The sequence below is a fragment of the Sphaeramia orbicularis genome, chromosome 21 (assembly GCF_902148855.1).
Source record: "Sphaeramia orbicularis chromosome 21, fSphaOr1.1, whole genome shotgun sequence".
Lineage (NCBI taxonomy): Eukaryota > Metazoa > Chordata > Actinopteri > Kurtiformes > Apogonidae > Sphaeramia > Sphaeramia orbicularis.
The window spans coordinates 36,190,992-36,216,281 of NC_043977.1; the positions used below are offsets into that span (position 1 = coordinate 36,190,992).

The 25,290-nt window shown below is 35.2% G+C and overlaps 1 protein-coding gene across 1 annotated transcript in view; it reads right to left on the bottom strand.

The window, feature by feature from the left end:
- Positions 1 to 24,241, bottom strand: part of LOC115412017 (aquaporin-10-like) — a 32,868-nt gene extending 8,627 nt beyond the window's left edge. Inside the window, exons 1-6 of the mRNA XM_030124317.1 lie at positions 24,155 to 24,241; positions 23,073 to 23,199; positions 22,859 to 22,996; positions 22,454 to 22,572; positions 21,775 to 21,992; positions 21,516 to 21,677 (exon numbers count right to left, since the gene is read on the bottom strand). Coding sequence (XP_029980177.1) covers positions 21,516 to 21,677; positions 21,775 to 21,992; positions 22,454 to 22,572; positions 22,859 to 22,996; positions 23,073 to 23,199; positions 24,155 to 24,241 — 851 coding nt within the window. The remainder of the gene's footprint in view (positions 1 to 21,515; positions 21,678 to 21,774; positions 21,993 to 22,453; positions 22,573 to 22,858; positions 22,997 to 23,072; positions 23,200 to 24,154) is intronic.
- Between the last annotated feature and the right edge of the window lie 1,049 nt (positions 24,242 to 25,290).

Below are 25,290 nucleotides of genomic sequence, written 5' to 3' on the forward strand. Positions count from 1 at the left end.
AGGGGGAAAAAAAAAAAAAAAAAAAACGCACTTTAGACGGTTCTGGAAAAACATCTTCATTTGAGTGACCTAATATTACTGAGAGGCAAAAGACAAAGTTATTTTGGTTGCCGATGACTGTCTGGGTCTTCATGGGTTAATTCCAATAAAGACTGTTTTTAGCTTTTGTTTTAACTGTTTCTTATTCCTGTTTTAATTTCATTTATTTTTATTTATTTTTTTATTTGTGTATGTATGTATGTATTTATTTATTTATATCTTTTCTGCATTTTTCCTTTGTTTAACCCTTTCATGCATAGTGGTCACTACAGTGCACAGCTATTCAAAGTTATTCTCTTGTATATTCATGGGTTTTGTTGTTTTAGTTCCATATCAGCTAACACATTGGGCACTCATGCATCATCCCATACACTGACATTGATACCAGTACTTTAACTTTGCTTGTTCTTGATAAAATTGATCTGCAGTAACATGTTTGAGTGTAAAGTAATTGCTTATTATTTTTATTAGACTGTAATTAACACCAAAAAGTTTTGTTTTTTTTTTTTTTCTCCATATTATCTCCATGAAGTGAGTGATGACTAGTATTAGGGTATGTTAAAATGTGACAAAACATCAGATTAGCAGCATGAAAAGTGTTTTTATTTCATAGTTTTCACACAGCATATTAGTAAATACATGTTTCTTTGCTTCAAAAATTAAATGCATGGTGTCCATTTTTGCAACTCCATGAAAAATAGATTCCCAAAGAAAAAATGATAAAAATTAAAACGCATTGTTTTTTTTTTAAATCCAACCCAATCCAACTTTATTTGTAAAGCACAGTGGATTCAAGTACTGTAGAGAAAAATAAATAAAAAACAAAATAACAGAGTAAAATATAAGAATAGATTAAAAGACATAAAACAAGTGTTAAAAAAAAAATAAATAAAAATAAAATAAAATAAAATAAAATAAAAAAGATAGATAGATAAAAATACAGAAGATTAGATAAAACCTAAATAAAAGAATAAAATACAAGAATAGATTAAAAACAAAAAAAAACCCTGCACAATTCATGCCAAGTTTAAGAGGAATAATAAATAACAAACAAAATAACAGAGTAAAATACAAGAATAGATTAAAAGACATAACTGTAAAAAAAAAAAATAATAAATAAATTTAAAAAATAGAAAATAAAATAAAAAAGATAGATAAAAATACAGAAGATTAGATAAAACCTAAATAAAAGAATAAAATACAAGAATAGATTAAAAACTTAAAAAAAAAAAAAATCCTGCACAATTAATGCCAAATTTAAGAGGAATAAAAACAGTTAAAAAAATCCTGGATTAAGGTTCTCATAATTCATGCATGAAAGGGTTAATGTTTTATTCTCTATGATTTTTATGTAATTTTAAGCCTTTGTAAAGCTCTTTGAATTGCCTTGTGTATGAATGGTGCTATATAAATAAATTTACCTTGCTTTGCCTATTGATATCTGTCTTTCTGACATCACATCTTACATATAAGGCACCACCGCTGGTACAATAGCAGGACCTCAGACTGGTGCAGCTCATCTAGACAGAATTCATCTGATTATTTTCACCTGTGTGTTTCTTGCAGCGACATGTCAAAATGTCAGCTGTTAAAAAGCCTATTGTTACAGCTAACCATAAGCAACACATGGTACTGATCTGGAGCAGCGCTGATTGTGGAACATGATTGGATAGTCACACGAAAGTGCATGCAAAGTGTCACAACAGCTTTGAGTTCTGTAAAAATGTTGGCATTTATTATGTTGTCATATGTGGCTAATCCAAAGGAGGGAATGAACAAACAGTTGAGACTTATTTGCAAACAGTATTTGACCCATAGCCGTCTGTTAGCTGAAGTTTGCACATAATTGTTTCAGTGTGTTCATGCTGCATATGTTGGAAATAAACAATGTAAAAAAATGAAAATTGTAATTGCTTGACATTATTCCATCTGCTCGACGTAATCTCAGAATCTCTGAAGTGTCACAAATTTAACAAAACACAACATGTTCAGATGCTGATTTCCAGACGGTTCCATCGCTCTGTCAGATGTGGTAAGTTGAGAGGAAAAAAACAAAATAAAAAAAAAAACAAAATAAAAAAAAATTTCAAAGTGCAACAGCATGGAGATCAGCTTCCAAGAAAACTCGACATTATTACAGTAATAATATAGTAGCGTAAATATTATGTTATTAACCCTTTCATGCATGAATTATGATATCCTTACCCCACAGGTGTCAAACATGCGGCCCGGGGGCCAAATTCGGCCCGCAAAAGGGTCCAGTCCAGCCCCTGGGATGAATTTGTGAAATGCAAAAATTACACTGAAGATATTAACAATCAAATGTGTTCAAATCATTTTAGGTCATTTCAATCTAAAAATAATGAGACCAGTAAAATACTATCAAAATAACCTGTAAATTATGAAAACTGCAAATTTGTCTCTTTGTTTTAGTGTAAAAAAAGTAAAATTATACAAAAATGTGTACATTTACAGACTAGCCTTTAACAAAAAATGTGAATATCTGAATGTCTTAAGAGAAGTATGTGTAATTTTAATCATTTTCTCCCCGTTATTAAATGTTTTGTTTATTTGTAGATCCACTGTGATCTCTAAGTTGTGATTAACATGTATAAATGATAAACGGCATAATAAAAGTAAATGATAAAAGGCGTAATATTGTTAACCTTGCACTTGATTTACTAAAGAATTTTCAGGTTGTTCATATTTCTTCATGTTATGTTCAAGTACAATTCGTAGATGTACACGTTTTCATTACGGAATTTTCTTTTTTCACTCAAAAGTTCTTATCCTATTATTTATATTATTTGACTGGTCCGGCCCACTCTATATCATATTAGGCTGAATGTGGCCCCTGAACTAAAATGAGTTTGACACCCCTGCCTTACCCAATATATTTTTCCTGAGTGTTTTTATTCCGTTTTAGGCATGAAAAAAACAATGCAATTGAGGGTTTTTTTGTTTTTTTTTTGTTAAGAAGTTAGAAAAATGGCCACTCCATGTATTTAATTTTTGAGGCAAAGAAACATGTATTTGAAACCTAATATCAGAAAATGATATGGAAAACTATGCAATAAAAACATTTTTAATGCTGCTAATCAGATGTCTTCTCACAATTTAACACACTCTAATACTAGTTATTATTCATTTCATGGAGATAATACGCAAAAAAAAAAACAAAAAAACAAAAAATTGTTACAATCTAATAATTAGCAATTGATTTACAGTAAAAAAAAAAACAACAAAAAAAAACATCAGTGTAGATCAAGTTTATCAAGAACAGCAAAGTTACAGTAATGGTATGCATGTCAGTGTATGGGATGATGCATAAGCGGCCACTGTGTTGGCTGAAATGCAAATAAACCAACAAAATTCATGAATATACAAGAGAACAGCTGTAGAATAACTGTCCACTGTAGTGACCACTGTGCATGAAAGGGTTAAACGGCTCATTATTAAACATGTCAGTAATATAAAATAAAACCATATTTGATGAATCCATATTTCTAAGGTGATTTTCTGGTTGAGTAATTCCTACTTGACAGCACCATGTCCACATTATCCAGAACTGCGGACACTAGACTTCTGCTGAGATATAAATATACACACAAACTCTGCAAAAACTTCCTTTCCAAAAGTAATAAACAACAAGATATAAATAAAAAGAGCAAAGGAAGAGCAAAGAGATGGTAATAAATAGAGTCAACAGTACACAGACTATGCACATAGGGGTATTGATATTGCACAGCTTGATATATTGCAAATGTTGATATTGCACAGCTTGGTATACATTGACTTGGCAGGACTGAATTTATCAGTTTTCATGGGGTGGTCCACTGTGTACAGTGGTGATGGTTCAGTCTGACAGCAATGAAGAGGAAGAACCTATGGTAAGAATTAACACAATTATACATTTCACTGTATGATTGAAACTCAGTGATTTTTGTTTAATCCTTATACCCGTATGTTGATTCAAACATGCTACATATGTGCTGTTGTATCAGTATTCTCACAGTGATTCATGCAGAAATAAATGAAATGAAAATGCATCACATAAGAAAACACTGTTGTAAGGTAAAAATCACATGTGTACACGTGTGATCAGGGGCGCCGCTACCAATTATGGGTGTCATGAAAGGATAATTGTTGTGGCACCTACACAAATTGACTATCTTCTCAATCTGTCAAAAAAAAAAAAAAAAGGGGGGGGGGTGGTTATGTACGTGGGGGTGCGGTCCATAAACAACATCACTTATGATACAGTGAAAATGAAAATTAACCCTTTCATGCATGAATTATAAGAACCTTAATCAAGATTTTTTTTTTTTTCGGAGTGTTTTTATTTGTCTTCAGGCATGTAAAAACAATGCAATTGCTATTGTTCCGACTTTTCAAAATTTTAGCCCTCCGAAAAGGCTGGACAGGCAGCACACAATGTTACAACTCGTGTTTATCCTTTTCTTGCTTAATTTATTCTTTGTTTATCACAGGATATATCACAGGTCATAAACCTTTAAATAGAAACAAACACATAGAAATTCATAATTACAATGTACTCTTCACACATAAAACACAACAACAAGCAAACAAAGTCATCTCTCACATGACAAACAGACTTAAAAGACAAAACACATTAGACTAACTACACTGACTGTATTAACCTGGAAACTACATTACCCAGAAGGCTTAGTGTTCTTGGAGCATGCGCAAAGCGCATCCCAGCGCCACCGTAGCCTTTTTATGAATGGGAGCCCATGGGCTAATAACTACACATGCCGACCACAACGTAAACAAACCCAAAATGTCTGAACAGCTTTGTCATTTCACCCAGAAGTCTTAACAGCTATTTTAATTTTTTTATTTATCAACCTATTTTTCATGGCGTTACAAAATGTCCACCATACGTTTAACTTCTGAAGCAAAGAAATGTGTATTTAACAACATCGGAAAATTATATACTGTGGGAAGACTATGCAATTAAACATTTTCAATGCTCCTAATCTGATGTTTTCTCACATTTTAACATATTCTAATACTAGGTGTTACTTACTTAATATAGATATTATGCAAACAAAACCCAAAACAACTGTTATTTACACTCTAAGAACAATTAGCAATTGATTTACACTAAAACATGTTTCTGCAGATCCATCGATTAACAGTAAAGTTACACTAATGGTATGAATTGATGCATGGCGTCCAATTTAGTGGACCTGATTAATTGCAAATTTCTTCCAATACGAAATAAATATCTGGAATTTTTAACACTGATATTAATCCTTAGATGTTACTGGATGCTAGCATATTTTTCTACCTACAGGGGTTTCCTGATATAGAAGGATTTACAAGATATTCCTGGGATGTTCGGCATTTCTGACTTCCTGTCAGCCATCTTGGTTATGAGTAATAAATAAATACATACATACATACATACATACATACATACATACATACATAAATAAAAAAGCCCTTCCCATGACTGGCCAGTAGGTGACAGTGTATGGGATCATGTACAAGTGTCCCACTGTGTTGGCAACTAAAATGTCAAAACCCATAAATATACAGAACAGCTTTTGAAGAGCTGTCCACTCTACTGACCACTATGCATGAAAGGGTTAACATACTTTCAACGTTCACCCCCCGACTTCTACACCAATCTTATACAACGGATCTTACACAAAATTGTCACTACTTCTAATTCCACTGGACCCCCTCCACTGCTCTGTGGGCCCCCCACAAATACTGGGCCCCATGAATTTGTCATGTTTACCCCTCCTTATATGTGCCCCAGCATCTGATTGATGCACTTAGTGAAACTACAACCAAAACCTGATGGAAGAAGGGATTCCTTGACACAAAATGAGGTGAATCCTAACTTTTTTTCAGTTACCAGCTGTCAACCTCGGTGAACACTCTCCATCTCCGCCCCGGTGCCCCCATGTTCCCACCGTAGTTCCCACCGTGTTCAAGTGGGCTGGACGACCAGGCACCAACCACACTGTCATGTCATGTATCTGAAGCCAACTACCAATGGAAATCCACCGCTTCTGCTCATGTAGAAACCCACCACATTTGGTTGACCTTGCAAGCAAAATTTTTTACTTCACAAAAGATTTTGACACACAATACTTTTCTACTCGCAAACAATTTTGACCCGAAGTAAGTACCACTTGAACTAGCAAGTAGAGATGGGAATCGAGAACCGGTTCTCAAAAAAGAACCGGTTCCCAGTAGCTCGATTCCTTGGAATCGTTTGCCTGCCTGCTTAACGATTCTGCTTATCGATTCCGCCTTCGTTGTGCATGCGCGATGACGTCACACGTACGCTGCATTGTTTCGGTCAGAACATAGCCAACATGGCGTTGAGGCAGAAACGGTCTAAAAAGACGACACCAGGTCCACTGGAACACTGTCAAAGCTTCCATGTCTTCAAAAGGGTGGAATCCCTCCAATATCCTCAAACATTTGTCCACAGCATGTGAATCATTTACAGGAATGTCACGTATTTGATACTTAGCGGTGCTTGTGAATGTAGCGGCAGAGTGAACACCAGGCCGGTTCCGGTTCCGGTGTGGACAACAAACATCGTAACTCCTCAAATACAAGTTTCCAAAGGTAAGAAGGGAAAGGAAATGAGGTGCACAACAACGGGAGACAAGCCGAGTCGAACCAGTTCCACGTAGTAGAAACGCGGTAAAAGAACAATTAGTAAAGCGTCTTTAGTTTCAATTTAACTGTACGCCCCCCCGAACCGGCCCAGCGTCATCTGTTATTATTATTTGTACATACTGTATATGTTATATTTTCTGTGCAGAGATGGAAATATAAAAGACAGTTAATGCAAACACACCTGTTTGTACTCTTTTATTCCCTCACCCAATGAGAATCGATAAGGAATCGGATCGATACGCAATATCGATAATGGAATTGGAATCATTAAGTTCTTAACGATTCCCATCCCTAGTTGCAAGCAAAACTTTTTGATTTGCAAAAGATTTTGACATGCAAAACCTTTGAAGTTGCAAAAAAAGTTTTCAAATAACAAAACATTTATGCCTGCAAGCAGAAGTTTCAGGTTTAAAATGAAAGAAAATGAGAACGCAGTCCATTTTGTTAAGCTTAAAAATTTTGAAACCTTCATTTTTTGTTTTAAAATCTTTATTTTTTTGTTTCAAAACTGTATTTTTTGTTTGCCTTTTTTCCCTTTGCTTGCATAATAAAGACACAAAATGATCTTCATAGTAATATATAAGAATGAGTATACCTGTAAATCAATGATATTTATGTTTGTCACCATGTTTATGGAATGACTTTTCATGTCATCTTAACATAATAAATAAAGAAATCATCACATTTGTGATTTAATGGAAAAACCGACATTACGCACCTCTGTTTTTTCCACATTTAAATATCAGTAAAGTTTTGCACAGATGTCAACTGGAAAAGCCACTAATGATGAACTGAATATATTTTGGTACCCAGAGGTCAAAGGTCACGGTGGCTGTGACCGTCTTATGAATGCGACATGTCTGGAACGCCTTCAGGGACTCATACTTGGACTCAGGAATGAACTGAACACATTTTTGGCTCTAACTGCTGGTAATAGAGCGAAGTGCATGAACAGACTATGATGCAAAGACAGTGAACACATCTGCACTTCTGGTTCTTGTTCTCTTTTCTTTTTCTTCTTCTTGCTCTTTCCCTCTGCCTTTGTAGGTTTTTATTTTTTTGGCAACTCCCTCAGTAATCTAATGTTTTTTCCCACCCATTTTCACCTGTTTCTGATTCAGTCATCACCGCCCTGTTCAACCGACATGTCCTTGTCCTCACCGGTTCATGCGTCTCTCTGGTGTTTTTGTGTTTGTTCCATAAACATAAAAGACAAACTGGTGATATTTGGTGTTTGTTCAGTCATCAGCATCTTAATAGAAGATAACAATGCACTCCTACATAAACACACTTCTCAGCTGTCACGTTCTTCATCAATAAGACAATGATGAGACTGAGTCCACATCATTTTTACAATCAAAAATTCACCATGATTTTTTTAATCTGTTGATGGATTTACAAAACTGTATTTATAAAACTCAAAATCTGCAAATGTACCTCCTGGGTTTTACAGCTGTTGCACAGACAGGTTTTTTTTTTTTTTTTTCAAGGGTACACTCCTAATCTGAGTTTTATGTCGATGGTTTGTTCTTGATTTTGTCTTCAGCTTTTTATTTATCGAAGCACTTCTGGACTTCGAATATTTTCCAATTCACTGCCTTTCCTGTTTCGATCTTCTTTAATATATTCCTTTCTTTGCTTCTGTCTAGTGCTATTTTTTTTACCCTTCATCCTCAGTTTCCAGATCCTTTATTGTAAAAAAAAATAAATAAATAAATAAAATAAAAAATCATGAAAGTAAAGAAAGCCTTGCTTCTGGGGAGGGAATATATTAGTTGTGGGTGTTTTTTTTTTTTTTTTCTACAAAAACAACATATTCTTTTCAATAATGCTATTTTTTCTTCTTAATAAAATAACCTAATTTCAAGAAAATGTATTTACCTCTATCTTAATTAGATAAACTAATAATTAGGAACACATGAAAATGATTACTTCTACTTTTGTGCTATACCCTGTTTTAGCCTTAACTGTGTGGAATAGAGACACACTGAGTAAAACTGTGTGTGTATTGATTTAATTTATACAGAGACTTCTATATTCCATGTTTAGGTATCTCTACTGGTTTATCTATTTAATCTGAATTACTGGGAGCACTGGGGGTACTTTTTATTACCCTGCCCTCCAAAGGGGAGGCAAGGGGTATTATTTTTGGATCAGTTTGTTTGTTTGTTTTTTAACACTCTAGCAGCAAAACTCTTGGTTGAATTCATACCAAATTTGGTTTATAGATTACCAGTGACCCAGAATAGATCTGATTACATTTTGGGAAAAGAATGTCAAAGTTCAAATTTTTTGTGAATTTTTCAATTCTTTTTTTTTTTTTTTTTTTTCCATTTTCTTATAATGGGCAAAATTTCAAATATCTGTAGCAGCAAAACTGTTGCTTTAATTCATACCAAATTTGTTTTATAGATGGTTAGTGACCCAGAATAAATGTCATTATATTTTGTGAAAAATAGGTCAAAGTTTAAATTTTTTATGAATTTTTTAAATCTTTTTTTTTTTTTCGCTCCTATTTACTTATAATGGGCGGAATTTCAAATGTCTATAAAAACAGCAATTTTGTGTCATTTTACTTCAATCTTCATGCATATATACAGACAACTGATATGCTGACATGAGCACACACATAGACATGATGACATCAGCTGGATCGATGCCAAAATAAGCTACAATACGTGCGAGGGGCGGGGTTTGTTGTGCCTAGCACCACTTGTTCCTTCTTTATTTAACTCACCTTATATTAAACTGACAATTCTAATACGACTGTGAGTCACTTTAATAAACCATTTACCTGCTGAAGAATTGGAACCAAAACATTTACAAAATAGCATCGGTTGGTCATACACTATGTAGTGCTGTTTTGTTGAACTCTTTGTATGCAGGGAAGTGAGCTGTGGTATTAAAATATCTAACTCCTGTAAAATAAAACATTCTTCTGTGATATTTTCAGTACGTGGCTACTGCTGCTCAGAGGTGGTGGTTCTTGTTACTGATGATTTATGATGTATCCCAGTGGCAGAACTATTCCAGTCAAGAACATCTTGTCACAAAATAGGTTAAAATATAAAAAACAACAAACAGAACAGAACTAATGCTGATGCTAGTAACAAACATTGAGAGAGTAAATATATTACATAAGATGAATGTAAAATATGAATTGTTAAGCATTGTAGAAGCCAATAATGTAATAACAGCTGATAACGTAATAAATTTGCCGTTTTTAAAATATAATAAGCCAATAACGTAATATCTGGCTAATAACGTAATAAAAGTCCTGAACCGATAACGTAATAACTTTTGGCCAATAACGTTATAGCTTATTGGCTGGTTATTACGTTATTGGCCCAGTAAAAAAAATTCTTTGTAAACGAAATAACTGAGCCAATAATGTAATAAATTATAACGTTATTGGCCAAAAGCTGTTACGTTATCGGTTCAGGACTTTTATTACGTTATTGGTCAGATATTACTTTATCGGTTGTTATTACATTATTGGCTTCTACAAGCATTTATTTATGTTTTTGTTTTGTCTATATTAAAATTTTATAACATACTTATTACTTATGCAGTATTGTGTAACATTTGAGTAATGTTCCCTGTATCCAAACCAGTGTTTTTAGCTTACCGGCCGATAGGCTGTAAGCTATTGTCGTCATGCGGCCTCCGGCATCATCGTCTGTCGTCGTCGTCTGTCGTCGTCGTCTGTTGTCGTCTGTCATCCGTTACAAAACTTTCAATTGTCTTCTTCTCTGAAATTACAGTTCCAATTGACTTCAAACTTGGTATACAGCTTCATTATGATGATGTCAACAAAAGTTAGTGAAATTATTTGGATCTGGCTCTGATTCTGGATTTGGTGCGACTTTGAAAAATTTCCCCATTAAAACACATAGGAAGTGCCGGTAAGCTACAGGGCCATTGGTCCTATTTTTCATCCTTGGGGTCGGGACCCCACGTGGGGTCACCTGGAATTCAAATGGGGTCACCTGAAATTTGTAGTAATTGATGAAAAAAAACCCAAAAACTTAATAAATAAAAAATATACTGTGAGTTGAGAGAGACAATCCCAATACATAAAAGACATGTCAAACTCAGCACTGTGGTTCTGTTTATCTGTCAAATGTTCATTGTGATCAGTTTCAGATGCTGCAGCTCTTTCATAATTCATAGTTTGAGTTCTTGTTTGTTCAGTATTAATTGTCAGACTTGTAAATCCAAGCTGGACTGACTGTACATATCCTGACCAAGGAAAATAAAATTCTCACTTTGTGCAGTAATCTACACCTGGCTTTTCTGCCTCTGTCCATAATAATATACATTATATAGAATAAATGTCATCTAAAATTAACATTTATTTGCAACATAGTATAGCAAACAATTACATGATCAAAAACAAATTCATTTTATCAAAAATTAAAAAAAAAAAAAAAAAAAGGCTCCGTTTTGAATGTCTGGGGTCGCCAGAAATGTGTGATGTTAAAATGGGGTCACCATCTAAAAAAGGTTGGGAACCACTGATCTAAACACTACCTCTAGTCTTTTACACCTCTGTCGTCGTCCATTTAGTCAGTGTTGCCTCATGCATACCTGCTTTTACGTTATAAAATTTTACAGTATTGACTTCTTTTATGTCTCCATAATGAGGATACGGTTGCAGGCTCTGTATGGTATTTTCATTTGATGGCCGTCATCTTAATATTGGAGCAGGCAAAGTTAGGCCCCTCAAAGGCAACATTCACACTTTTGGACCATTAGCCCCAAGTGGTGGATCAGACTACTCTTTAAAGGCCCTTTGCATCTGTTTTCCGTTTAACCGTCATAAATTTGAAGTGTATATATATGCCAAGGTCATGACAGGCAGATGGTGCCGTAATGATTTTCAGAACTCGGGCCAGCCGCTGGTGCAGGAAGTGCATGGGCCTGCTTAGGTTCTCCTCACAGTGCCCTTACTGTAGCTAACACAGACCTTTTTTTCTTCCCTTGAAGCCCCAAATTCTCATTTTAACCTTCAAAGGACAAATTGTCAAGTTTTCTGCTCAGAGTTGGGGAGGGCTCGGGTAAATTATGCCTAAATTGCAGCATATTCCGCCAATATTATTTACATGGCTGTCACTTTGACTTGCTGTGGGGCCATTCGGAGCCCTTTTTATTTCCATTTCTGCTGACAGCTCAGGGCTCATCCCTGAACTGTCATAATTTGCTGTTCTGCTTCTCTGTGCTCTGTCTCTTGAGCTGAGGCACGCTCCGGCATGCTCACTAGCTTCTACACACAAAACACACACACACACACACACACACACACACACACACATACACCTACTGTAAATAGAGAAACAGCGGTTGGTAGAAATTAAGTGTCTTAACACTTTTCACAGTCACTGTCTCCCTCTTATTCCCACTCTCCTTCCTTCTCCCTGACTCCTCTTCGCCTCTGTCTGCGTGGGAGTTGACCTGAAGTGAAAGCGGCGTTTTGAGAGTCACGCAGTTCAAACACATATGAAAAAGATACAAGATGTGACTGTGCAAACACGCCGTGATCAAACCCTTCCCCTCAACCTATGTAAAAAAAACAAAAACAAAAAACAATCGCAGATCATAGCGTGAACTCGCACTTAACATCTCATAGGTGCAAAATTTTATTGCACAAACAGTTTAATTCTTTGCCTGTGGATGGGGACGGGAAGATCACAAACTGGCCTAGAAACTAGCAGCGCTCACAGGCCCCTCATGCGCTGAGCACAGTTAGTCGACATGACCTTGAAAAGTCTGGAACTTTGTGTGAAAGTCTTAATAAAGTGTGGAAAAATATTTATCTCATAGTTGAATTTTAGATCATGGTTAAAGCCACATAATCTTATAAGATAAGAACACATGAGGAAAGCATATATAAAAACTTGATATGATTGAACTCAGGGGTGGCAAACATGTGGCCCGGGGGCCAAATCCGGCCCGCCAAAGGGTTCAATCCGGCCCGTGGGATGAATTTGTGAAATACAAAAATTACACTGAAAATATTAACAATCAAGGATGTTAAAATAATTTTAGGTCAATTAATTCTAAAGTGGATCAGACCAGTAAAATACTATCATCAAAAACTATAAATAATGAAAACTGCAAATTTTTCCCTTTGTTTTAGTGGAAAAAATGTAAAATTACACAAACAGACTCGTCTTTTCCAAAAAAAAAAAAAAGGGAATATCTGAAATTTCTTAAGAGAAGTATGTGGAATTTTAATCATATTCTCCCTGTTATTTAATGTTTGGTGTATTTGTAGATCCACTGTGATCTCCAAGTTGTGATTTACATAAATAAATGATAAACTAAGGCGTAATATTGTTAACATTGTACATATTTTACTAAAGAATTTTCAGGTTCATATTTGTTCATGTTATGTTCAAGTACAATTCGTAGATGTAAACATTTTAATTAAGGATATTTTAAGCGTATTTTTGCATGTAATGTAGGATATTTAAGCATATTTAAGTGTATTTTTGCGTGTACTGTAGGATTTTTGTGCATAATTAACTGTATTTTTTATTTTACGGAATTAACTTTTTACATTCGAAAGTTCTTATCCTATACAAGATGTGACTGTGCAAACACGCCGTGATCAAACCCTTCCCCTCAACCTATGTAAAAAAAACAAAAACATAAAACAATCACAGATCATAGCCTGAACTCTCACTTAACATCCCATAGGCGCAAAATTTTATTGCACAAACAGTTTAATTCTTTGCCTGTGGATGGAGACGGGAAGATCACAAACTGGCCTAGAAACTAGCAGCGCTCACAGGCCCCTCATGCGCTGAGCACAGTTAGTCGACATGACCTTGAAAAGTCTGGAACTTTGTGTGAAAGTCTTAATAAAGTGTGGAAAAATGTTTATCTCATAGTTGAATTTTAGATCATGGTTAAAGCCACATAATCTTATAAGATAAGAACACATGAGGAAAGCATATATAAAAACTTGATATGATTTAACTCAGGGGTGGCAAACATGTGGCCCGGGGGCCAAATCCGGCCCGCCAAAGGGTTCAATCCGGCCCGTGGGATAAATTTGTGAAATACAAAAATTACACTGAAAATATTAACAATCAAGGATGTTAAAATAATTTTAGGTCAATTAATTCTAAAGTGGATCAGACCAGTAAAATACTATCATCAAAAACTATAAATAATGAAAACTGCAAATTTGTCTCTTTGTTTTAGTGTAAAAAATGTAAAATTACACAAAAATGTTTACATTTACAGACTAGTCTTTTACAAAAAAAAAAAAAAGGAATATCTGAAATTTCTTAAGAGAGGTATGTGGAATTTTAATCATATTCTCCCTGTTATTTAATGTTTGGTGTCTTTGTAGATCCACTGTGATCTCTAAGTTGTGATTTACATAAATAAATGATAAACTAAGGCGTAATATTGTTAACATTGTACATATTTTACTAAAGAATTTTCAGGTTGTTCATGTTTGTTCATGTTATGTTCAAGTACAATTTGTAGATGTAAACATTTTAATTAAGGAATTTTAAGTGTATTTTTGCGTGTATTGTAGGATTTTTGAGCATAATTAAGTGTATCTTTTTTATTTTACAGAATTAACTTTTTACACCCAAAAGTTCTTATCCTATTGTTTATATTATTTCACTGGTCTGGTCCACTTTAGATCAGATTAGGCTGAATGTGGCCCCTGAACTAAAGTGAGTTTGACACCCCTGATTTAACTGGTCGGTACTGGAATGATTCTGGTAAAACTCTTTTGTGTGATATTCATGCACTTTTTTGATTGTTATATGTTTTGAAAATGTGTCTGTCAGTAAAACATAATTTCCTGCTAATTATGCATTCATTCATTCATTCATTCATTAATTCATTCATATATTTATTAAAATTAACTTTTCTACTAAACACAAGGTACATTCTCAACTAAAAAAGTAGACACGGAAGAATAAAAGTACCCTAAATTCTGGACTATAAGCCGTTACTTTTTTCCCACACTTTAAACACACGCTTATACTCCGATGCGGCTTATACGACGATTTTCCCTTATTGCCTGCCACACCCCAGGGAAGAATCTGTCTATTGTTACCAGGTATGCAGGAATGGATAACATTGACAACTTAATATAGTTAATATTAACACACACAAAAGGGGAACTTTTAAGGAAAAATAGTAAACCTTCAAATGTTAATATTGTTTCACAAATATACAAAACAAAACTCTGAATGAAAACACCCAATAAAGCTCTCCAGAGACCGTCATAAATTTAAAGCATCTCAGAATTAATGCGCATGTCGTGCGTAATGTTAAATGAAAATGATATTACAACAGACATAATTACTTGTTTTTAATCTTTATATTTTAAAAATAAATTAAAAGTCCTACGCTAACGAAAAACAAAAATGTGTTCACTTTCAAGTGTCTTTCAAGTCATTTTAAGTCCGTGAATCCACAGCCGGCGCAAAGGCAAGTCAATCCCGTATCGGCACGAATCCAAAGGAAACCCCGATAAGTCCACCGACAAAAAAAAAAAAGAAAGACAAAATGTGCTTTTATTACTATCCTTTTACTGCCTCGTTTTTTGTCTTTTGTTTTTTCATCATCATATTAACAACGAATCAACCTATAGATACGACAGCAAGCTCACACATATCAGACCCATTTACATACAGGGAAGAATTTCATTTGAACTCAAAGAAAACCTTTATCCAATTACCGTCCAGTTTTGACGCAATGAAAAAAAAGGTTCCACTCGGTCCCATAGACTCCCATAGAAGCCAGGCTTCAACGGGGAAATGCACTGACCATAGATCGTATGAGGAAACAGCACAACGGGAATGTATGAGAAGTGAACAACATGGAGTCTGATGATTTGTGATAAAGCTGATTCTGAACCAACTCGTCTGTGAGATGAACGTGTTTTAACACATGTGTAGTCGATGAAATGTCAACACAACCAAACATATTTAACCATTTAATTTTCGTAATGATAGGGGAAGCTGGGCTTCTCTTGCAGTCTATGAGAAATCACCACTGGTGGACACCCGCGGCTTATAAACTGGTGCGGCTTATACGTGTTCAAAATTGATTTTCTTTCTAAAATGAGGGTCTGCGGCTTATATTCAGGTGCGGTCTATAATCCGGAATTTACGGTACATAATTTCAAGGTCTTTGGGGGGGGGTAGCAGTTTGGAAAAATTCTGGAATTTTTTTGGATAAAGAGCAAACAGCCTGCAGATCATATTGGGCTGAATGTGGCCCCTGAACTAAAATGTGTTTGACACTCCTGATGTACATGTTCATAAAAGCTCAGAGTAAATTCAAAGTTTATTAGAACAAATCCGAACAAAATTTGAAAAAATTACATATTCAACAAAATATATCACTAGCAACATAAAAACAAGTGTCTCCATCCACTGTCATTGATCCAACGCAATGTCTGTTCGCCTCTGTCTGCGTGGGAGTTGACCTGAAGTGAAAGCGGCGTTTTGAGAGTCACACAGTTCAAACACATATGAAAAAAAAAAGATACAAGATGTGACTGTGAAACACGCCGTGATCAAACCCTTCCCCTCAACCTATGTAAAAAAAAACAAAACAAAAAAAACAACATAAAACAATCACAGATCATAGCGTGAACTCTCACTTAACATCCCATAGGCGCAAAATTTAATTGCACAAATGCTTTAATTCTTTGCCTGTGGATGGAGACGGGAAGATCACAAACTGGCCTAGAAACTAACAGCGCTCACAGGCCCCTCATGCGCTGAGCACAGTTAGTCGACATGACGATGTGATATCTTATTATAGTCGTTTCCATTGGTCATTGGTCTGTCCTTGAACCATCTGCCCAGAGAACATCACTGAAGACTATATCTGTGCACTCCAACTCCCTAGTGTTGGGGAATCACAGAACACACGTACAATATTAAATACACACTTACAGATATGGAAACTTAGCAGAATGGAAATGTAATCCATTGGTGAACCAGTAGTTACTATTATTGTGTTACTGTCATTATTGTGTTATTGTATTGTGTTTGTTCTTTTTCTTTGTTTATATATGACTGAACTATAAAGAATAAATATTATACAAGTTCATCTGTAAGGAAGGACTTCAGTATTTTTCAAATGTTCAACAGATGAGCTTTGATAAATAAAAACTGCACTAAGCTTTAGATTAATGAAATCCCAAGTTTCTAAAAAAGTTGAGTCATTTCTTTAACTGATGTGAAATGAGGTGGGACAAAATAACCTTTTTAATCCAAGTTGGTGAAGCGAACACATTTTAGAGTCTTATTGTATGACTCACAGAGGTGAACCCACCTTCCTGTAGCATTGTCCAAGTGTTTCACCTTTACAGTCAGCGGTATTCTTTACCCCTTAGACAGCAGCTTCCTCAAATACGGACATATTTTATGTTTTTTTTAATTGGAGATGTGCTGAAGTTATGCAACTTCTTTTCACATTTGAGGATTTCGAAACAGATGAAGGGTGGAGTTTAACGCTCTAGTTGGAATATTGTGTTGTCAATTGTCAGTCTATTATTTACTGCTGTTTTGTTGCTGCTTTTTCTTCCAATCTTTTTCATACTCAGTCTATTACACCAGTCCACATTTTTTTGTACTAAGTCTTACATACTTTAATAAGATGAACTGGAAAACAAGTGACAAAGATGTTGGTTATCTGATGTTTTGAATGTATATGATAGTGTTGCCTCATATATATTGGTTTATTTTGGCATATATAGGGTGATATCAGATAAAATGAGCCATTTAAGGTTTGAGCCTCCTAGCTCTTTAAATTTTAAGAGCCAATGAACGCAAATTCTTTCAAACTGCTGCATCTGTACTTGACAAAAAAGAGTTGATTTGATTGGTGTGTGTTTGCTGTGGTGGGTGTATCAATGCCTCACATCCAGCTGAGGAGAACTGTGAGGAAAGTGGCCTGGCAGACAAATCTGACTTTAAAGTGATGAGGGTGACAAATAGAAAACAGGTGTACATCTACATATATATATCAAAAATGCACCGTATGTGTTGTGATTGCCTTCACAAGATATAATGCAAAATTTTTGCTCATTGAAGTTCTTTTTTCATGAAAAAATCCTTTTTGATGGTGGCTCATTTTACCTTCATGTTTTCAGAAAAACTGAGCCATACATTTCAGCTAAAACGACCCAACCTCAGACTTGTGTTTTAGCAAATATTTTGATGGTTTCATTGATTAAAATACATTCATTTGATAATATATGAATGTGTTTGAGCATTTCTTACATGCAGCTGATCTTCCATATCCATCACAGAACCAGATTAGGGGCTGGTTGTGCAGGGTATTCAACCTGGGTTTGGGATACAGAAACCTGAAGTCCTGTCAGCTGCAAAGGCTGCAGGACTCAACAAACTAATGCTCATGCAGTGGTTCCAGGATCAGGAGGACCTGCTCTGCATGCTTGGCCTTGATGGCGTTCTATCTCATCTCTGGAACTAAAATGAGTCCAGTCTCTAAGACCAGTTCACATGAGCTAAGGGGGTCGGATAGGTTGGACACCCATGCATGGAGGTCTGCTCAGTTAAAAAGGGCAAAACACACTAGAACCAATGAAAAAGAGACACTTAAAAGAAACCACACAAGACAAATGTTGTACATTTAACTGATTTATTTATTTATTAAGGATACATTTGAATGGTAATTTTTAATCCATAAAGACCCAGTGATACTTTACTTATTACTTTTATTATTATTATTATTATTATTATTATTATTATTATTATTATTATTATTATTATTATTACAGTGTCCAAATTAAGTTTTCTCTCTATTTAAACTTTCATAAGTAATTTATCATATTATTATTATATTTTATTATTATTATTATTATTATTATTATTATTAGTTTCCAACTTAAGTTTTCTCTCTATTTGAACTTTCATAAGTAATTTATCATATTATTATTATATTTTTATTTTATTTTCTCTCTATTTAAACTTTCATAAGTAATTTATCATATTATTATTATTATTATTATTATTATCCTATGTATTTTGGCCTTTTTCTGTGAAAATCTGATATTTTTTCTCTATTGAACTAATAGAACATGTAGATGTTCTTAAAAGCTAAGAGTAAAGTTGAGGGTTATTATATCAGAAAGAGAGAAAACTTTAAAACAAATGACTTTTTTCAGCTAAATGCATTATAAACTATAAAAGTGTATCCATCCACTGACATTGATCCAACTCCATGGGTTTTACTGGTGAATAAATGTTTTAGAAGATGACGATGTTTCCACATTTACTACAAATCCTTTGAATGTCCAAATGGGTCAAATCTGATGGCACCTCACTTTGTTTTAATTCTTTGGTTATAGATCATTTTAACCTGGCCTTTTATTATTTATTTAATAATTTATCTATTGTCTCTTGCATTATATTTTAACATTATATTATGATGTTTTTACTGTGCTAATAGGTTTTATATATTAGCATTTTTAGTGATATCTGATAAACTTATTTATTTTAGTCTGCTTTTTATCTTTTATTTTTAGTCTATTTTATCAGTGAGGTGCTGGGAGTACCTGTCCATGTATTTTGCCTGTGCTAATTTTAATCTGTTAATTAATTACATGTATTGATAGAATTAGTGGATGAACAGGTATGAAACAGTTTAGATCAGTGGATGGTTTTAACTTAAATTGATTGTTAGGGTCTTTATGTAAGTACTGAATGTTAAGTTAACCAATTAAATACATCTAGAAAAATATGTACATAATAAATAATTGACCAAAATACTAATCAAAATATAAAGTCCAATTCAAAGTGCCAATTAGTGTCTAAAGCCAATTTAAAAGAGAGAGAGAGAGAGAGAGAGAGAGAGAGAGAGAGAGAGAGAGAGAGAGAGAGAGAGAGAGAGACAGAGGGGTGGGGGGGTGGGATAAGAGACACAGCAAATTATCAATACATCAAAACAATCATCAATACAATTCAACATTAACCATATGAAGGACTCTAACACGACACTAACGGGCCCCAAGAAATAAATAAATAAACATGCAAAATGCACAAAAACAGTGGCCCGGTGTCGACATCCTAACAAACGAACTATTTACATATGATTAAGATGACCCCCAGCGCAAGACGCTACCAGGGGCCATAACTACATCAACAGTAACATTTTAAACTGTAAATTCAACCAGAAAAGAACAACATCTTAAACTGTAAAAAAGGGGACATCCTGGTGCAGGCCCGGCCAGACGCACAGGTCCTGCAGTCTAAAACAATGAAAAAGAAGAAGGGAAACCGGAGCTGGTCCTGGTCCTGGTCTGCGTCCATGGTCCCTCACAGACGTCTCCTTCACTTCGGCTCCTCCACTGGTTGGAGGGCAGGGGGCCGCCGCTCTGCTCTGGGAACTCCAGCTCAACTTCACTGTAAAACATGGAAATAAAGTTAGTATTGAACCTTCTCAAACTTTTTCAAGAAAATTACAAACTCTGCTTTTAAACTCGTGATTTGGACGTGGTTTGTTTCAGGGCAGGGTGATGTGTTTGGTTTGAGCTGTTGAAAACAGGGTCAATAATTTTGGATGAGTTTTGGTTTGGTCTCAGTTTCATTTAAAATTAATTAATTCTTCCAAATATACCTCAGTGTTTCTTCAATATATGTTTTAGCTTTATCTAAAACTTTTGAGATTATCTAATGAATCTGTATTTTTATCAGTTTTACTCCTCTATTGAGTATTATTTAGATGATTTGAGTGATTTTGGATGAGTTTTGCTTTGGTGTTTGTCTCAGTTTCATGTAAAACTAATTATTCTTTTAAATATAGGCTAACTCAGATTTTCTTCAATATCAGTCTTAGTTTGAGTTTTTTAAATAATCTGACATTGTTTACATCAGGTTTTCATTACTTTTACTCCTGCTTTAAGTGTTATTTAGATGAATTGACTAATTCACTTCAGTTTTTCTTAATATCAGTCGTAGTTGTACCTGAAACTTGTCTGATTATTTAATAAATCTCTCTTTTTTTTTTTTTTTTTTAATCAGTTTTACTTCTGTTTTGAGTATATTTTAGACAATTTGAGTAACTTCGGATGAGTTTTGCTTTAGTTTTTGTTCCATTGTCATGTAAAACTAATTAGTTCTTCTGCATATACCTCAGTTTTTCTTCAATATCAATCTTATTTTGAGTTTGTTTAAATAATATGACATGGTTTACATCAGTATTTCATTAGTTTTAGTCCTGCTATAAGTGTTATTTAACCCTTTAAACCCTGAGCCTAAAATGGTCCGCCTGGACTTTTTTTCTTATTTTGACTGTAAGAGGGTTAGAAAATATGCTGTGAGTGAGTCTGTTTGCCTATTTTTCCAGAGCACTTTTTTTTTTCAGATCTTTGAAAATCTAGCAATCATTTACAATTTACTGCATGTTATAATATTGCTAAACTGGCTTCTTCTCCAGCTTCTAGTACAGGCATGAGTGAAATTACTGTAATGACCCAATAAAACGTCTCAGGTTTTAGAAACTGTTGGAATTTTTCCAATTGTACAAACAGTGAAAGAGTTACAGCCATCCAAACTGCATATGTGCAGAGTGTGTCTGTGATGACATGTCAGGTTTTAAACATGTTATCGGATCTAACTTTCACAATCAGTGCATTTCTTATTAATATTCATCAAAACATGCGACCTATATAATTCAATGTATAATTATAATCATTCTACATGTTCAGTTGGAGACGGTCACATGACTCCAGTGCTTTCAGACTACATAGTGTTAAGTGTCTTTAGTCCATTATGTAATGGGTTCCTTACCTGTTGTTTCCGGAGTCCACCACCACCTCCTCCAGCTCCTGTTGTGGACTCTGCGGCGTGGTCTGATGGTGAGCTTCAATCAGAACCTCATAGGTCAGGGTTCCGAGCAGCCCGCCCACAAAGGGGGCCACTATGGGGACCCACCACCAACCACCTCCAGCCCTGCAAAGACAGCAGTTTTATTATAAGGTTCCACATGTTCCACACTTTTACCATGTACATGTTCCACACTTCAGTCTAAAATTAATTATTTACTTACTTGAACACTTCTTCCCCCCAGCCAGCGACGAAGGTGAACAGCCGGGGCCCCAGATCCCTGGCTGGGTTGAGGGGAAAGCCGCAGTTGGACCCCATGGAGACTCCCATGGTCAGAATCAGCGCCCCCACCAGGACCGGATGGAGACCATCAGGGAGGGGTCCGTTTTGCTGATCCTCAAGAGCCACGCAGCAGAGCAGGAAAAGCGCAGTGGCAACCACCTGGATTTAGGAGGTAAAAAGAAGTTTCAGTTTGATTGCAACTAAAGTTCTTCACACAAAAATACTCAACATTTATTTAAAGGGGTTCTATGTAGTATTAACCCTTAGGCTCCATTTTTTTAATATATTAAATTTCTATATCAGCATGTCAGAAAGCTGTGCATATCATTCATTTATCTGACTCATTACTCCCTCTTACAGTCACATCCATGGAAATAAATTCAGTTCATCTCTCAGCAATTCAATACATTGGCATCTTTGACAGAACTTCACAGCTCTTTATTCTAAACATTCCAATAACAGTTTTGGGTCATTTTTTTTTATATTTGAAAGTGGAAATACTACATAAAGCCCCTTTATGGTCACTGCAGAGTCTAACATTTTCATGATGTGCTGCACAGACTCCAGATAAAGCCTCAGTTAAAATGTAGGACAAGCAGATGTGAGTGACAGATCCTTACCTGATCCACGAGGCCTCCCCAAAAGCTGAGGTGGTCTGCTGGGTATGAACAGAAGATACCCGCGGTGGCATTGGGGCCTGCCACCAACAGCTCACCTCCACTGAATGCCTGGATGGCATCTGTATCAACAAAGAGAAAGAACATATTTAGGGCATTCTGGGAAAATATTCAGATTAAACATCAAAATCTAGAGTCCAATGAGGGTGCGAATTTTTGATGCAAAACACATGATTTTGTTTTGTTTGTGTCTTTCTTTTCTTTTACTTTTCTTTGCCTAATGTGGTTAAAGAAGTGCTGGTAAGTTTAGTGACAGCAATGAAGTAAAAAAAACAGTATAAAAGACATGCAAAAAGCATTCATTAAAGGATAAGATCAAAATTAAAATAAAAACTGTAGATATCTTACCATAGTACTGGAGATAAACTGTCGCTGCCCCCAGAAACGCTCCGACCAGGTGCGAAAGGGAATACAACGGCAGCTTCCTCCACGGGTGGCGGCCCAACACACACAGGCTCAAGGAGTACACGGGATTGAGATGAGCACCTGAAAAGAAACAAACATCATGAGTCCTGTGAGGAAAACAATATCTTATCTATACAAGCATCGACTCACTGCTTACCTGAAACTCCTCGAGCTACAAAAATCCCGAATACTGCTCCCAGGGCTGAACCAAGTTGGATGGTGAGGTAGTTACCGTGGGTGCCCCGGGAGGTGATGACCTGGGCCGCCGCGCCAGATCCGATTAACTGCAAATGCATGAAAAGAAAAAACAACTGTTAAGAATAAGTCTGCAAAAAAGACCTTGAAAATGTGCAACATTAAGCAAGTGAGTATTTTGACTGTATCATATTTTTTGTGCAGATTTCCCAGTTCCAAGCTCGATAAACTTGAATGCTCGTTGGATTTAATCATATCAGGTGATGTGCCTAAATTACTGCTGTGTGAAACAGGGACTCAAAATGAACATCTTTTTTTATTTTAAGTAAATGTACAAAACATGCTGTTCTCCTAAGAAATAAATGAAACACAGGGTTTTAGCTATGATGTTAAAGTACAATTGTGATCAATATTGGATAAAAATGTTTAAATGATACGTTTTTATGAACACAACTATGTTGTGACACAGGGATAGCAGTTTGTACCTTTGTTAGTATCAGAAGAAAAGATTTTGCTGGAACTAAAACACTACAAATATGCTAATAAACGTTTACTTAACATATATATTACAACTGAAGTGATATATACAGCTAAAAGCAGAGCATATTTGACAAATAATTGGACTGTACATAACTTTTCTATATTCTGTTACTGTTGAATAATTACTTCCTACAGATTCACAGACCTGAAATATCACTTACACAAGCAAGAAAAATATTATTATTAAAGTTGAAAGTGCATGTACATGTATGTCAGAAGTATAACTTTGCATAATCAATTATATCTTTTTTTTTTTTTTTTTTTACAAGTGATACTGAAATTTTGGAAACAGTTCCATAAAATACAGTTCTTAAGATAAAAAAAAAAAAACTATTTGAGAAATGATAAGTTAAACTCTAATTTTTGACACTGATGTTCACTTTGGCTTGATCTGGCCCTGCAGCGATAGTTCTGCAGACACATGTTCACACACTGCACAAAGATAGACATGAAACTCCCGTTGAACTCAAGAGCATCTTATATTTAACTAAACAAGACACTTACAACTGCGATGTAGAGCCCAAGGAACTCTGCAATGCATTCCCTGACGATCTGGCTTCTAATTCGACATCTCTTCAGAAGGGTCTCCATCCTTCAGGCGTCCGGCTAAGGGGAAGTTGTACGTCTGCACAAAGGAGAGACAAAGAGTTCAGAGTTAGGATAAGACATCCTTTTACTAAAACCACCTCTATGTAGCACTTCAGCTCAGTCTATATAAAAGTATTGGGTCACAATAAAAACTATTGAATCTACATCACAGATTTAAACTTTTCAGAAAGTTAGCAGTGATGTGCCCCTTATTCTACCACTATCTTTTGGAATGACCATAGGAAGATAAAGCAGATGAAACACTGGTGCATATTCATGCAGGTAAGCTGTTTTTTGGCCTTAGGCTTTCAGGCAGTGTCAACTAAAGCATATAATTTTGAAAATTCAACTTTGTTGTAAAAGTTATTCAGGAGTCTTATAGGACATCAAATATCTACATGTGCACTACAGTTACACTTGCTCAACAATATTTTAACAATAATTATAATTTCAGTATTATTTGTCCCTACTGGTAATAACATTTCAGCAGCACAACAACTGACGCGTTATGTGATACAAGATGCATGAAGCAGCCAGCACTAAACCAGATAGAAACACATATAAACCAGCATAACAAAAGTAAACCAGACAGAAACACAGCTCAGAAGCAAATAACCACATACAAACATATAACCTAAGTCTGCAGCGAATAACCAGATAACATTTAAGATAAGATCAAATAAGATATGATAGGATAAAATCATCTCTTATCATAGGTTGCAATCTTACAACAGCAATTTTACAGTTTATAAACCAGTTCAGGCTCAGCAGATGTTTGTCAGTTGTTTTAATTTACTCATTTCTTTACTGTTAAGACGGAACATCAGAAATTAGTACTTTCCTTTTTCTTTTTTTCTTCCCTTCCACGGGCTAAGGATGTTGTGCTGAATTCTACTCCCTGCCGAAAACTGCTCCCCCTAAGTCAGCCACGAAGAGGACATTGTGCACCGAATTCATCTTGTCACAACTTTTTCTCCTTTCTGACTGTAGGGTAAGAAATTAACTGTGAATTATTCAACCTCTAAACACCATCATACCTGTGTAGCAATTAA